This window comes from Indicator indicator, chromosome 6, assembly GCF_027791375.1.
Source record: "Indicator indicator isolate 239-I01 chromosome 6, UM_Iind_1.1, whole genome shotgun sequence".
In the NCBI taxonomy this organism is placed as follows: Eukaryota; Metazoa; Chordata; class Aves; order Piciformes; family Indicatoridae; genus Indicator; species Indicator indicator.
Window position 1 is genome coordinate 32594009 of NC_072015.1, and position 16464 is coordinate 32610472.

Here is a 16464-nt window from a genome sequence, read left to right on the forward strand (position 1 = left end):
TGCAAGTGGTCCCCAAACTGTAATGAAACAAACCATTGCAGAATGATGGTCTTTCTCTTTAGTCCCTTTAATCCTTCATCAAGCATTGCTTTCTCAGCACCGAATGCCACCTTTTCCCTGCACCCCCCATTCTTCCTCTACTTTGCTTGTTGGTTTTGTTTTTTTTTTTTTTAGTTTGCTTTTCAGCATGACAGGCAGTGGCAGTTTCATTAATTAATACTTCTGCAGACCTTGAATCCACTGCTGTTTTTCAAATGTATCAAATAGTCATTGTGAGCATCAGGGAGGTTTTTGTTACAGTGCTTAACTTCTTCATGCTGTCCAAATCACATAAAGTTTAATTTTTCCAGTGTCTCAAACTTCTCTTGATTAATATAGATGCCTTGTGCTGCCACAGTGCTTGCCAACTCCACTGTTTATTATAAAGGAAATAAGGAACCATGGGACTGATTAGTACGTCAATTTATATATATCTTGTGTAGCATCTTCATTTATTTAAAAAAGATTAACAGCGCAGCGGCACCCCCCTCCTCGCAGAGCGCTGGTCTCGGTCTGGTGCAGCAGCTCCAGGCAAGGCGACTGCTGGCAAAGAGGCTGCTCTGCAGCCCTGTGCGGGGAGCTGCCCGCCCTGCCCGCCAGCCTGGGGGCTCCTCCACTGCAGCTCTAGGTTCCCTTCCGGAGAGGCAGCGTGTGGGTGACCTCTGCACCGCCGTGGTCTCTCCCCTGCAAGAAGGATGACATAAGGAAAAGCTCATTCTCGCCACTGCTCCCATGCGCAACCCTCCAGCAAGCCCTGCTGGCGTTCGTTACTCTTTATTAGCGTCATGTACATTCGTTTTGGCCCATCTCATCGTAAATTTTGGGGATTTATTTTCTAGCATCTCCAAGGTGAGCAAAGTGTGTCAGTTCCATATAAAGTCCCTCACGGACTAGAAGAGCAAGTAATGCTGTCTGATAGAGCAGTTCAGAAAAGGCTGAGAACAAGAAGGGGAAGAAGAGGCTTCCAAAAAGTGGAATTTTGTGCTAGCCAAAAGGGATTCATAACTGGATCAGCGTTTTAGAAAGTCTGAAGTCACAGAGGCAGCAAAAAGAAGAAAAACTGAATTCTTGTGCAGGTCTGTCAAGTGCCAAGGCAGCTCTCTTCCCCCTTTGTCATCTTCCTTTAATTTTTTTTTAGCCAGTTTTAATGAATAATTACCATATTGAAAAAAATAGCAGGGACATTCTAAAATCAAGTGAAATTAAAGATAACATCATGAATAAGTGGGAGCCTGCAGCTCCCAAGAAAAGCTTTAAAATGACATTTAGAACATCACTGTCGGAACAATGCAGTTTACAATCCTGATCCTAAAACAACATGGCAAGATTAATCTTACATAAATGCATTATCCTTAAGCTAAAGTCTTGATGAAGTGAAACAGACCATTTTAAATTAATGCAACATAAAATACGGCACCCATGTGAAATCCAAGCAAGTTTCAAGCTGTGCCTATGGCAGCCCTCGAAATAGCTAAAGAAAGCCCAGCTCTGGTTGACATAATGTATTAAGTGCATCTCTTTTGTTAATAGATTTAGAAAATTCCTAATTAAACCTGGCCCGAGATTCATGACATTTACCAGTCAAAGTTTGGTTTAAAGTCGGAAAGATTTGCAACAAAATTAAAGAAAAAAAAAGCAGCTGTACAGAGCACAGTATATTTGAAATGTAGGAAACAGTAACTGAATGAGAGATGTGATAAAACTTCCTTAGTTGGATGCTGAATTTCCTGCAGTAAACCAAGAAAGATGCTTTACATTTTTGCCCAGCTGCATCATGCCTGAGAGACAGAGCCACAATTCCGGGAGGAGGCATTCATCATTAAAATGTCTCGTATCGAACCGGCTCTATGTACACGGGGGAGCACAGCAGGGTTTTGCCAAGCCGGGGAGGAGGGAGGGAGAGAGGGGAGGAGACAGCAGGCGTCTTGTCCCAGTTTCCCTGGGTAAGAACTGAAAAAAGGGGTGTAATTAGGGGCACATTTTTGAGATGGATCGCCTGTGGGGTGCTGGGTAGCAGAGGCATGCCCTGTGGGTCTGGACACCATCCAACCATGGGCCGTGAAGCACCAGGAAGCATGAAAAAGCTAATCTATTTTATTCCCATCTGGCAGAGGTGCAGAGGTGTCAGGGCAGTGGGTGGACCCCTCTGATGCACCACTGTCCTCCCATTTTCAGAGGTAAACAGCATCTGAGCTTCATGCGTGACAAAACCCACTCAGTGGCTCACCCCCTTGTGCTTGCACTGGCCCAAGGGGGCTGCTGGACTTTGACCTAGCTGATAAATAACCGGATCGAACTGTTCCTGAAGTGAAATGTTTTCTATTTTAAACAGCTGGCTTTCTTCACTTTCATCATTTTGAAGGGGAGAAAGAACAGATATTTTTTCAAGTGAAAACTATAGCTTCCATGCCAAAAGCCGTTTTCATACCAGCTTCGAGCGTTAAGAGGAAAACATCCGTTTATGTCCGCGTTAACATATCAGAGACACGTTATTGCACAACACGGAAATAAGTTGAGATGATCAGTTTGGAGCACTGATACTACTCCAGTTTGCTGGCAAGGGAGAGTGTTGGGACAAGACCTACAGCTGCTAAACCTGTCTGTAATGCTCATAAACTAACAGACATACAGTACACGCATATTTCTCAGATGCCAGCACAACAGTCTCCATGATTCCTTGATTGTTTGCATTATAATCTCCATATGTATGAACGAGACAAATTAGGTTGCCATTTATTTGTTCATTATCTATTATTTTGATTAATGGAATTCTTGTTCTCAGAATAACTATTTAAAAATAACATTTGCAATAATGAGGACTGAACTATTAATCATGATCTTTAGACGAAACTCTGCAAGGAACTGGGGCAAGACTATTCCTATGTACGAATGTCATAAACAGGACTTCTAACAAGCAGTGCTAAAATTTCAAATGCAAAAAAAACCCAACCCAATCAAACTCAGAAACCAATGCTCCAAGTAACTTTTTAATCTGTTTGGTTGGATTTTTTTTGCTCCTCCTCTTCTCTCCAAAGTTGCTTTATGACAAGCAGGGCTGTAGTGTTGCTGGGATGTAAAAATATTAGAGGTGACATGTCCACAGCCTTTTCCCCAAGCTCCTTTGCTCTATATGTGTATTGTACATGTAGCATTTTCTTGATGGTTCTTTCTAATCTACCTCCCAAATTCTGAGTATTCACATTTACACCATCTCAAGTATTGAACACTTCAAGAACTATTTAAAAATACTTCCAGTGGAGAAAATTAAGGTGTACAGACCTTACTGAGGGTGGTTTACTCCATCACACATGACCTGCAGCACACCTCTCTTTTCAGTGAAGGAGGCACAAGACCTGTGGTGTCCACAGCACTTTCACAGAAAATGACCATCACTGCTTTCTGGCAGATACATCCTTCATACAAACAGTTTAATTTTTTTCCGGGCTGTAGCTTTTAATTTATTTTCTGTGAGTACAAGGATACAAGGATATTTTTCTAGCGAGAGCAAAGGCTGGAGTTTAGGGAGTTTTGATTTTTTCACTCACACAAAAGGCAGAGAACTTGGTTTCTCTGTCTCCAGCACTGCAAATATACTTCACACATACTCTCAATTAGACAGAATTCTTCCTCATTAATAACCAGTAAATGGTGCCGTTTGAACATCCAATTTATTTTCCCTTAAAAGTTTTAGAGCATAATGTTTGACATGGCACTGACAGAGAATAAACTGGATTCCTAAAGCAGGCCAAGTTTCTCCTTGTTTTTAAAAATGCAGCAGCAGAATTTAAACACAAGGCATCTGCGTTAGAAATTGCTACCACTGCTGTCACCATTTTGCAAACGCACACTACAGACTGACTCCTGTGCCACTGAATGCACTGAGGAATTGGGCTTCTGGCTGCAATATTGCAGCATCTCTGCAGTGTCTCTGAAATCACCCTGCAGTTTAGGAGAGCTCTGTTTTGAGAGTTGCAGCATCTTCAAGGTACAAGAGGTCACAAAGACCCTTCCAAAGGGAAGCCAGCTTGTGTCTTGCTGTGTATAAGCCACTGAAGTGCACTCCCTGAATTCACGCTTACTAAATCAGGTCTTTAGATGTTGCTTAGTGTATTCCAAATTAAGATACATATTCATTGATGATAAGCAAGCTTAATTATGGATATATTGGGATATTTAGCATTTATGAAAGTATTCAGAATATTCAGTACGTTTAATATGGCAGCATTTCAAGAGAATCTACATGACTTTGCACAGATTGTATTGACTTGGGGTACATAATGAGCATTTTTTTGTCCTTTGGATAAAGAAAAGTAGGAAATATTCCCAGAGCTCCAGGGAAATGAATTTGATGTAAAATGTCCTTTCTTTTTTAAAGTTTTCATATAGAAGTGAGAAACCACAGTAAATAATCTTGTTTCCTACATCTTGTTTATATTTCATTGCTGCGTATAACAAAGCATGAAACACAGCTCAGTGCTAATATTATCAAAACTGGGTGTGTATGATCTTCTGTATGCACCCCTATATATGGCCTACTTTCCAGTGATGCTGAACACCTGCATCTCCTGTTGGTGATTCACTACCTGAAAGTAGGTTTCCTATTTAGACACCTAAATATAGATTCAACTGGCTCATTTTTGAAAAAGCCTGGCTGAGGAACCTATTTTTAACATGTGGAATTAGAATTACTCTCTGAGAAAACAGCTATATAATGTAGCACTGACTGTTGTAAAAGTTACTATGCCGGGGGATTTTAAAAGCCCTACCTAACATTCTTTCACAAAGGCAACTTTTAGAGATGATCTTCTGGTTGACTACTGAAGGGAATGGGGGAACTGTGAAATACTAATGTTAATATTTTTACTCTTCAGCAGACTACTCGGGGGAAGATATTTTACCTGTGAGAAGGAAACATTATGTAAAGTGAATCATTTCCACTTAACATTAAAATAAAGGCTTTTCATTCTCAAGCTGCTGTACATGGTAACTATTGTTTCTTGCTTGGAGCATGTGTATAGCACTTCTGTAACTTGAACTGACTTTACACCATAAACTCTCATGAATAGATCTGTCCCCAATTAAGAAATGAAATGAAGACACAGAGTGACAATGTTTAAAGCGGGAAATCATAATGTTACTAGAATGCTGCAGGCATTGTTCTCAGTGTGAGCTCATTCCTGTGCTTCTGAAGGCCCCTACAGCTGCAGGTAGAAGTGAGAGTATTGCCTCTCTTAACACCCAGGGACTGTGCAGGTGGAATCTTCTGGGGGAGCACAAAGCCTGCTCACCATAAGAACATGCAAAACAGCAGACAACTGAATAATCATAACTGACACAGATGCTGACAAACTGAGACAAAGGTTGATGCTGAGAAGCAAACAAGACGAAAGAAAAGGAACTATCTCCTAGAGAAGTGATCATAACACAGCTTCTGTGAAAGAAATACTGGCAAAAGAAAAAGTGGTTCAGGAAGCTATTCCCTACTCAGTATTCTACTGTATTGAGAGATGTTATAATTTAATCAAATACTTTGAAGATTGACACAGACTGAAACTTCAGAGCAAGCTACATTTGCTCTGAAAGCGGTCAGTCAAATACTGGCATGGCTGTTGTTTACAGTAAATTTATTGTGCAGTAATATAACCTGAATTACAAAGAGTGCAGACACTGACTGAGCTGCCATATCTCTTTTGGATAGCCATGGTCATTTCAAGATTTTTGAAAATGTATGTCCAGCTTTGACCTTACATTGTCTTTTAGAGGAAAACAGCCCAGATGCCTTCATAATCCAGTCTTGCCTACACATGAAATAAAATCATGAGCATGACAAGATTAAAGAGCATTTTAACAATTTTATGTTTACTAAATCTACATTAATTAAATTATGAGAAGCAAAGATTAGTTGAGTTAGTTTGCAGATCTGCAGTGTTTCACTCTGTCACACACTTCTACTGAGAGGTATATCTTTGCACAATTTTATTAAATAAGCATCATAAGGAGAGTACTTTCATCTGGTTCTCCGACTATAGCATGACTTTGCTGCTTCTGTCCAAAAAAAAGTAAAGCAAACATTGAACAGAAGAACTACTGTAGTGCTATGCCATCTTGAAAACTTTATGAGAAGAGTTGTTAACCACTCCTATGGCTTGATTGCAATGTGGACCTGCTGGCAGTGGCTGGGGCTCTCCATGTAGTCTTTGGGTCAGAAAGATGCATGTGCAACACAGAAGGTCCTAAGAGGTTCCACAAAGGGTGCAGCATATGAACTATGTGATGTGGTGGTGACCAGTGAGAATATTCACAGAGCAAGCAGAAACCAGCTCCTAAACTTAAAGAGTATGCAGCACAAAGATGCACACTCTGAGCATGGCTGAAACCATGTGCAATCATTTAGTAAGAGACCAGAGGACAGGAAAAGTGCTATAGTCCAAATCCAACTAAAAGTTATGGAAGAAAAGAAAAGTGAGTGATGCTGGAGGCAGTTTCATAATGAAAGGAAACTGCCCATGATAAGGCATGCCCTGAAACCCACTTGCCAAGAAGGAAGATGGAGTGGAAAGGTCCAGATTATGAAGCTAGTCTCCAAAGATCTAAGATCTATGCAACAAACTTGATTTAATAGTTTTCTATGTAACAGCTTTGCAATTTATAATTCAGAGTGTTGAGAACTGCTTTTTTAATACAGGAATCTGTACACTAGAAACAGGAAAGCACCCTGCCACATCGAGTCCACAGAAACTGGAGGATTAGAGCCTGTCAAAGGCCAGATACAGGACATCGAGGTATGAATCCCCTTCAGAAAAAATACCAACTAAGCATTAATTGTATTGCTGCAGCAGAAAATGTGTTAGCTGTATAAGCAGATTATTTCTAGGAATTCTTTATGTACTATCTCACTATTACGCTTCACTGTGCATTACAGAGCTGTCTATTCCACCCAGTCCCCAGTAAGCTGGTAACATGTTTATTTAAACACTAACTACCTGCTTTACAATTAACTGACTCTCCATATAACAGACTTTGATAAAACACTTAAAAAATTTAAGAGCTGAAAAAAAAAAAGAAACACCATTATTATTTATACATGTTATAAACCAGCGCTTCAGTGATGTGTATCACTGTGCAACTTTTTTCCCAGCTACCACATTAAAAACCAAACATCCAATTAATTGTAAAACATACTTGTTTTGGGGCATCTGCGGAGGTGGTGTGAACTTCAGTACCTCGGAGTCCATTAGACTCAAATACCACTGTGGGAACAAGGGGGCTTGTTAACAGATGAACATTCAAGCTTCGTTAGTGTGTGTACATTATTTGAGACCATTACAGATTAACCACGTTCAAAAAAAGACACCAGCTACTAGCCTGTGGCCGGAAAATACCAATTTACCGTAACACTTACTGTAAGAGAGTGTGCTAATGGCAGCCTAGGGCCACTGCCCTTTTTAATTCAGACTTCGGCACTGAAGAAAGCAATCACTGACAACATTAATTATCAGTGTATGTGTGAAGGGACCCTCTTCTTGCATTACTTACCATTTGGCCTCTGTCATTTTGCATCAGACTGGCTTATGTATGCATCATTCACACTTTTCAGCAGGAACCTGCTAGTCTTACTGTCTCGTGCAATGCTCAGGAGGTGTCTCAACACCGGTGGCTTTAGCCTCCTACAGCCTTAACAACAGACTTTGCCAGGGTAGAAAGGGCTGGATTTCCCATTTTAGGGCTGACCGGTATGTGGAAAAATCTTGTTTCCCACAAAAAATGTTCCTGTCAACAGCAACGATGAGGCAAAACAAAGCCTTATGTTGTGCTGAAAGGGGTACTTTGATTTCAATTTGTGCTGGTGGCAACAGAATTCATTAGCATATTCATTTCTGAGTACCCTACTCTCTAATTAAAATAAAACATTTGCAAAGAGACTTATCTTAAATGCATTGCGGTTTTATGGAGATCGGGCAGGGATCAGGTAAGCAATATCCGGAGAACAAGAGCAATAGTCGTAAAAATAAAAAACCTGTCCATTAGATTTAGGTACTGGAATTACTTAGGTTAACGCTCTCTGCGAAATGTAATTCTTGGCGTTTTGCTAGCCAGATCTGAAAGTAGGCAAGTGGGAAAAGAGGAAAGACATTGTGAAAAGATACCTGCGTGGGACCTCTGATGAGTCCTGAGGTGACTGGGTTGGGTAAAGCATTTTCCACATTCTCTGCAGACGCAGTCTCCTTGGCGTGTTTGTGTCCTGAGCATCCCTGTAGTCAGGAGGGAGGGAGAGAGGGAGGAGGGGGTGAGGGGGAGAGGAAAGTTGAGAAGAAAACATTATGCCAGAAGAAAACATCATTAGTATGTCTAATGTGTCATTATGTGAGGCTACCTTCAGGCCCTGGATGACAACTGTCAGCCTTCATCTAGGCACTGGCTGACAGGCCAGGCACACACAGGACTGCAAGAATGCATAAATTACATTGAATTAAAAAATGCTCCCCATGATGTGCCCGCACCAGGACTGGCATGTCAGGTGTGCGCTTTTCAGAGCAGCTGGATCCACTTCTCAGCCATCACCCAGCTTTGTCAAGCAGTACATCAGGCAAATCAAAGTGACTCCAGCGTGGCGGAGACAAGTCACATGGATAATAGGAAGTGAGTAGGACCAGAGCCCGACTGTCCCCCCCGGGCAGCAATACCTCAGAGACAAATGCAGAGCGAGCGGAGCCATCACAGACTGATCAAACCTTTCGCCCCTGCCTACCTGCCTGTCGGTGCTGCTTTGACCCCAGACCTCTGAGGCACAGACGAAAGACATCTGTGAATGAAAGTGTCATTCCGGACATTTTGAGCTGGTAGCAGCACAGCAGCCTTCCCCCAGCCTTGGGTAAACATGTTTTCTAGGCCATTAGCATTTGTGGAAAACCGCTCAAACCTCTCCTTTTTCTCCAAAGGTCAGTTTACAGCATCTGACTTAAAGGGCTGGTCTTTGTCTTTTTGCTGCTGATCAAAAAGGACACATCTGACTTTTATTGGGCATTTTTATTATTAAAATAAAATTTAAAAAAATCTGAACATCATCTTTTCTGTTTTGGTAAAATGCTCTTCTCAGATGGAAAGGCTTGATGGAATACCACTGGAATACTTTGGCTTTTAAGGAATTTCTCAGAAGGTTGTCAGTGAAAGTGAAATTTCAGCTTTTATTTCACTCCCCCACCCTGTTACAGCATTTTAAAATAATAAGATCGTGAAGAAGAAAGTGGCAACATCAAGTGAAAAATCAACTGCAGGATGTCAGAGGGCTCGTGTGAGATACAGATGCTGTACCTGAAAATGAACAGGAAAAGAAGACAGGCTGCCATTCACTCTGCTGGTACAGCATGAAGTGCAATGGTTTTAACCACAGCCTATACTGAAGAGAAATGTCTGGCCAAAAAACCCCAAACCTCACTCTGGTTTTCTCTTTCTGTAACAGCACCTCCTGCAGATGGCAGCACAGGCTGTATAATGGGCCTGCAACAAGCTCACTCCAACAATAAAGTTCCCGGCAGTCAAACACAAGATCACGGTGTAAGGGCAAATTTAGATCACATATACCTCCCCCATACACACACACAAGAAAACTAATCATAAAAGTTTAAATGAGAGCTTCGCTGTACTAAAATGTGATGGACTTGCCTTGTAAGGCGGTCAAGATTAAAGTAGATTTTCAGGGCTGTTACTACCCCTCACTGGCCAGAACCACTGCTGCAAGCTCAGAAGTTGAGCAACGTGTGTTGAGGGACCAGATGTGGCCTTTGCTGGCAATCGTATAGGCAGAGCAGGGTGCTGCTACCAGCAGAGTAGTTCCTGTGTAGCCTGTGAGACCTGGCTTCCTCAGGTGTTTTTCTGCCATCTCTGGAAGACATTTAATCTCTACGTATCCCAAGTTTCCCTCTGTGAAAGGTGAATACACTTGTCTTGGCAGCCATCTGGCAGCCTTCATGGAAGCACTGCTCCCACTTGAGTACTGCATGATGGAAGGTTGAGGATGCTGTTGTAAGCCAATGTACCCTATACAAGCTCCAAAGGTAAGCAAGTCAGGACTTTCACCTAACTCCTCCCTGGCACTCACTTTACAGTAGTTACTTGAAAAGCAGGTGGAAATGGATTGCTTCCAGCTATACTTGCCACTGCTGCATTTCTTAAGGAGCACCATAAGGCTTTTGATAGTTCAGAGCTTTGAGCAACAGGGCATCACTGCTGCAAGGCTATAGGCTATGCCCCTATGAGTCATCATTCAGGTTATCCTATATATGAACAAGAGGGTGGATGACTACAGGTGTTAGCAAATTAAGGTAAATGAACACAACTACATGAATAGGAGAGCTCCAGCAAAACTGGTGCTCAAAACTGGTCTCAAAGGAGCCCTAGGGAAAGAGTGCATCTGCTGCCATAACCCATCCCTTCCTAATATGGCAAATCATGTAAATATGATGAATAAAATAAATAACCACTATTAAATATAACAATAAGATTCTCTCTACAAGCGTTTGGGAGATTAGCCAGTGTGAAGCAAACCTTGCCTGGGCGCAGCAAGCTTTGTGTTTGCAGCTGTAACACAACAGTAGGTACAGCTCTCCTTCCCAAGGACACACTGGAATAAACACAAATGAAAAAGAAAGCATCCCAAAAATAAATCCAGTCGCCCTAAAGGAAGTTGGAACACTGCACTACCACATTAGAATAGTCTAGTGTGATCCAGTATGAGGTCATATACCAAACACCCAAGTCTACTGGGAATACTCAACCGGGAAAAATCTGTGACAAACAGTATACTCAGTGGGATTTTTGGGTGTCCTTTATGCCATGACTGCCATATTCACATTGTCATAGTAAGACTACATCGTATGATGCCTCCTGACTCAAAGGGCTCAGTCTATGTTCTTCCAATCTGTGTTCCTTCAGACAAAGTTCATTTACCCTACTCTATTTGCAGTTGGTAGGATCTTGCTCTTGTTGCCTGCAGCAGCTTTTTATTTTAGTGCTATGAAAAACAGCCATCATGCCAATTGGTTTGGAGAACGATGAATAACCTGGAAGCTGATATAAAATGAAGGCAAGCTACATTAAAAAAAAAACTTTCAAATTCTGAAAACTTGATTGCTGTAAAACATTTGGAATGGAAGAAGAGATTTCAAACCAGAGGTGGGCACTAAACTTCTAGTTCAAGTGTCTCTAGAAATCACTGCCCAGTAGAAACATTTTGTCAATAAAATCCCCCATTTAAAAAGCAGGTAGATAGAGACCTCCTTGGAAACCCTGCCCCTACTTTACTTTGCCCCAGTGTCCTCATGTTTTTTTCTGGTGCCTGCACTCACTAAACCAGTTTCAACTTCCTGGCTTTCACTATTTCCATTCCTCTTACCATGTCTGGGAGCTCACTAGGATCAGAAAGATTTCTCTGAGCAGGCTAACACAACGTAGAATTAAATAACATCAACGAAGGTACCCATGTGCAGGTGCCTCAAAATTATGGTGGAACAATTAACTGGTATTTAGAGAAGAAAGCAGGCAGGATGAAACTTCTCTAGGTGCTGGAATGGCAAAAGCAAAGTTGACCAAATGAAAACAGGAACACTGGCTCTGCAGTTTTAGAAGAACAGAGAGTGTCCTTTCCTAACTAAAACCCAGGAGTCTGATGTTAGTTACAATCATCACTGTAGCCTCTAACCACCTGTGAAATGTTCTACACAATAAATAAGTCAGCCCTATACTGCATTACATTTATACAATTGAGCAAAACTGGCAATGGAGTGGCTGAAAGGTGCACCTCATGGACTACTTCAGGTAGAGTTTTGCTTTCCTCTCTTCTTCAAAAGGCTTTCCACCATGACCTGACCAAACACTATGGCTCCTTCCTTGCTTCACAGCTGCCAGAGTGGCCAACACGGGCACACATCTTCTGGGCAGTAGACCATAACTGTGCGTAGACCACTAGCTTCCAAATGTTCTGTGTTTCATCCCACTTGTAAAATGGGATTTCACACATGATTTTGACAGAACAGAGCATTATGCCAGGTGAGGGCACTAGAAAACATGTGTCTGGAATGCATGCCCTTTCCCCCTGGAGTTCAGTTCTTGCACAACTTCTACAAAGAGAAGATGCATATGAAAAAATGGGATAGGTCACAAACAGGGAGAGGTGGGACTATGACTCCACTTCTTTGACCCTACCCACATCTTCCCATCTTAAGAGCAATAAATCAGTGTACTTTTTCAGTTTCCATTGAAAAATTCATTCTGGCAGATCATCTGAAGAGTATGGTTTCAAAATAAAAAAAATCAAAGAGGTTTCTTTGTGTTTGGTTGGGGTTTGTGGGTTTGTGTTTTTTTGTTGTTGTTTTTTTTTTTCTCTTCTCTCTGCATGGCCATTGACTGGTGAAAGACCTCTGATAATTTTGTAGTCCCTGAACTTCTAAATTGGCTATTTGCACAACTGCCTTTCCTGCTTTTGTAAACTCACAGGCACATATTCAGCCTTCCCTCCTTTTAATTATAAAGATACAAACAGATCAAAAGAAATATTTGAAAAATACAATAGCAGTCTTTGATATGGACAAGGAAGATCTTAAGACTTTTCTCAAGAACGACACAGGACACCGACAGCTGATTATCTCTCACTGTTGTTGCAAGACATGTTTGCAGACAAAATTGAACAAAACCTCCAAAATAACATCACAGAACAGCCCCAGAGGATGTTTATTTTGCCAGAAGCAAAAAGATGATGATGTGTGCTAGCATCAGCATATCAGGGGGATCTTCCTGTGACAGCGCATCTGTGTAACTTTAGTGTGCTTGAAGCGCAGAGAGAAAGGAACAGCAATACTCCAGGTGGAACCGGATACATTTAACCTGCGACAGAAATGTCACACAGTGCATGAGGTGGGATGCTGCAGTGTTAGAGATCAGTAAACAAACCTATTCAAGCCTATCCTGAAATGATAAAAACAAGGAACTTGCAATCCCAACCATTAAAGTGAGAGAAAGGAAGAAACTGAAACAGTGTGTCATGGCTCTGAACAATGCAAGAACAAGCAAGCTACATCCTCAGCTATGAGGGCTTGTGAAAATCTTACCTGTGTGATCCAGGACAGGGCTGTTGGCACCACAGGTTTGGTACAACGAAGCAAGGTCCTTTGGAATGTATGTTTTAAAGATATTTAAAACGTCCAAATGTTTCTCATGCCCATCTGATCCCAGATCCTGTTTGCTGAAGTGTAAAGCTGGAGAAACTCCTGCAGCAGTAGGCTGGGGCTGCAGCAGTGGACTTGCTCTTGCTACTGCTGTGCAGTTCGCCAATGTCCTCATCTCACTCCCAGCCTTCACGTGAGACTCCCTCTGAGGCACCAGTGGCTCTTCATGTTTAGTGTACTGCTCACTTTTACACAGAGGTTGATACTGCGGCGGTGGGCTGAATTTGGCCTTCATGGAGTCGGATGCACAGTGCTTACCTGGAGGGGCAAAACTAGTACTTCCTTGGGAAACCACATACTTTTCCACTTGCTTACTGTTGGTGGGCTGTGTGCTAGGCCTAGATATGACCGTCTGAGTAGGTGTTACACTTCTGCTATAGGCTCCCATTTGCACAAGTTTGGAATTTGCCTCGTATTTACTTTTCTGTTGCGCCGCTATGCTGTACTGCTCCTGGGAATGGTTTATCTTGGGCTGTCTGTACCCATCCAGACCTGATAAGCGTGGACCACAGTGGCTGAAGGCGTGACTGTCCTTGGACTGATACATGCTCCCAGACTTCGCAGTTATCCCAAGAGAAAGAGAGCTGCTTTTGGAGCCTGGCAATGCACTTGGCACTTGAGTGCGCGTAAATCTGGCAATAGGCAAAGGCTGGCACTCCTTGCCGCCGAGAACGGGAGGGGGGCCAGTACGCCCACTCCTTGCCAGAAAGACCAGGTTGTTTTTAATACTCTTGAATCCATTCTGCTGAACCCAAGGGGGGGCCATCGAGTTACAGCTGATTTTGTGCAAAATTCTTTTGTGCATCCACAGGACTTCAGGGTAGTAGGTCTTGTGACTGCAAAAAGGACACGGGTAGACAATTAAAGTAGCCTGCAAGGATGTAGTCAGATTTTTATTGCATGATTTATCCCTTGTTGATTTTTCACTCAAATCGAGTGGAACTACTTCTCGAGCTTCAGCACCTTTTTCTAGGGGATGCTCTCTGTGCAAGTCTAGCAAATTTTCTCTAGCACAACTAGCCTGCACTTCAAGTGATGTTTTCAAGTCCATGACCATGTTTGAAGATGCCTGGCTCAAACCTGAAGCAAAGCTAGCAATGTGACTGGAGCAAGGAAGCCCTTGGCTGTGGTGGAATGCTGGCATCTTTATGTCTGCAGAACCTTTTACATCTTGGTATCTCGAAAAGGGCTCTTTGATGACACTCTCCAGTGCTGACACCAGGGCAGGAATCTCTGGTTTAAGATCCTTGGCCTTGTTTTCTCTAGCATTGCAGCTTCCCAGCTTTGGGAGATCATCCAGCTGAGATGTTACCATGGGGGTTTCCTCTTCAGAAAAGTTGCAGTGGTATGGCTTTTCATCTGATTGGGACAAGCAAAAAGAAACATCGTTGTCACTTTGTGCAGAAAGAAGCCCAAAAGACAGGGTAGAATTCAAGATCAGAAAAAAGATACCAATTGAAAAAACAAACTTGGTATTATTATTGCAATGACATGCTGTGGACTAAATGTACTGTATAAGCAAGAAAATCTTGAAAGAAAATACAACAGTTCAATTTACTTTTAAAGATGACTGCGAAGTCTGAATAAACTGTCTAATGCTGCATGTTCATGACATTTTAAAGAAAGAACAATTCAATAATATACTCCTGTTTAAATTCTGGGACTGTGAGAAAAATAAACAAACATGCAACCACTTAATGCCTTTTAAAAAAGCAAAGACAATGGAGCCAGATAGTTAAAGGTCTGTCAGCACTTCCATTATAAGCCCCTATTTTCAAAGGGTATATAACTCAGCAATGAAAATTGGCTCCACATAGAAACAAAGCATGTAAGCAGGTACAGCATACACAATATATTGTTCACTAAAGAGGGACTTTTGCAGTGGCAAAAATCTAGACTATGAGTTAAGAATGTAAGTTTTGAATTTCTACTGATTATTTTAAAGCAGATACTTAGGCTCATGTTCGAGTCAAACTTTAGGAAAATTTTATGACTGCTTGATCCACAGAGAGATAAGGAATTCAACATTTTCAGCCAGTTGGATTAGAGAATTGAAACCAGACTTCCTATTTTTCTCATTTTCTTCTTTGCTTCTCATCTCTCCAGAGTAAATTTATCTTCTTAACACATCCTGGAAAGGGAACATACTGGGCAGTAATTAAAGCCATTTAGGGTGAAAGGAGAAGAGTAGGATTTGTTTTGCTGGGAGTGTGGCTACCTCTGCCCCCTCTCCCAATGCCAACCTCTGAGCCACTGCTGAAGCCATTGAATCTCTCCAAATCAGTTAACAAATCAATTCCACTGAGACGTTCACCACAGCATCAATGCTTACTGCACTGAATGCATTTAACATGTACCTGAATTGAATCACCTGACAAACTTTCAGTTTCAATTAGCATGCAGTTAATGAGCCACTGCCAGGCAAGTGTAAGGAGACCATGCTCCACCTAAAATGTCACCAGTCCAAAGTGATCACCACATATGTAGGAGAGGTGAGAGTGGGAAAGGAGTGAACTGCTCTAGAGCTGCATATCCTCTCACATCAACTCCTAAAAGCCAGGGCTGCAGAAACTCAAGTGCTGTTCTTTAGCACAGCACAGTGCCATGGGCATTATTCTGCACGAGGCAATGGAAGAATCATGGCTTCAGCTGCAGTTTCACCGCAAAAAAACTCTACTTCAACTCAAGCAAAAAAATCTTAAACTTTTAATTCAAGGTAATTAGGTTAAAAAGAACCTCTAGATTTGCAGCCTTGCAGGGTCGAGTGCTCTCTCTGCTAAGGTAATTTTCCTTGCAGACTTTCTTAGGGGGTAAATTCAGGAGGTGGGGTGGAAGGGAGTGTCAGAAATCCACAACACAGGAACTTATTTTTCCTGTGTTGCAGGGGCAAGGTTTTGGAAAAGCACTGCTAGCCAAATTTACAGTTTGAAACAAAGACACTGGATACAGCAGTGAAATCTGACACTCCACATCTGTGTTATTTCCAAAGCACGTCTGTCACAGCCCAAAATATTTGTGCTCTTAAATAAGATTTTAAGTCTTCTCTTTATGATTCCAAGGAGTGGTTCCTTTGATCATCATAGTAAATAAAAAAGCACAGTAGAAACAAATCATTTGGTCACAGCAGTACTCAGCCAACCTACTGGCCATGCTGAGAAGAGGGGCAGAGAAAGGAGGAGGGAGCCAGGGCCTGGGGAACCAGAAG

At 41.9% G+C, this 16464-nt stretch overlaps 1 protein-coding gene across 1 annotated transcript in view; it reads right to left on the reverse strand.

Moving 5' to 3' along the window:
* Positions 1 to 663: 663 nt before the first annotated feature.
* ZNF516 (zinc finger protein 516) overlaps positions 664 to 16464 on the reverse strand; it is a 59491-nt gene continuing 43690 nt past the window's right edge. Inside the window, exons 2-5 of the mRNA XM_054381894.1 lie at positions 13143 to 14618; positions 8187 to 8291; positions 7222 to 7289; positions 664 to 723 (exon numbers count right to left, since the gene is read on the reverse strand). Coding sequence (XP_054237869.1) covers positions 664 to 723; positions 7222 to 7289; positions 8187 to 8291; positions 13143 to 14618 — 1709 coding nt within the window. The remainder of the gene's footprint in view (positions 724 to 7221; positions 7290 to 8186; positions 8292 to 13142; positions 14619 to 16464) is intronic.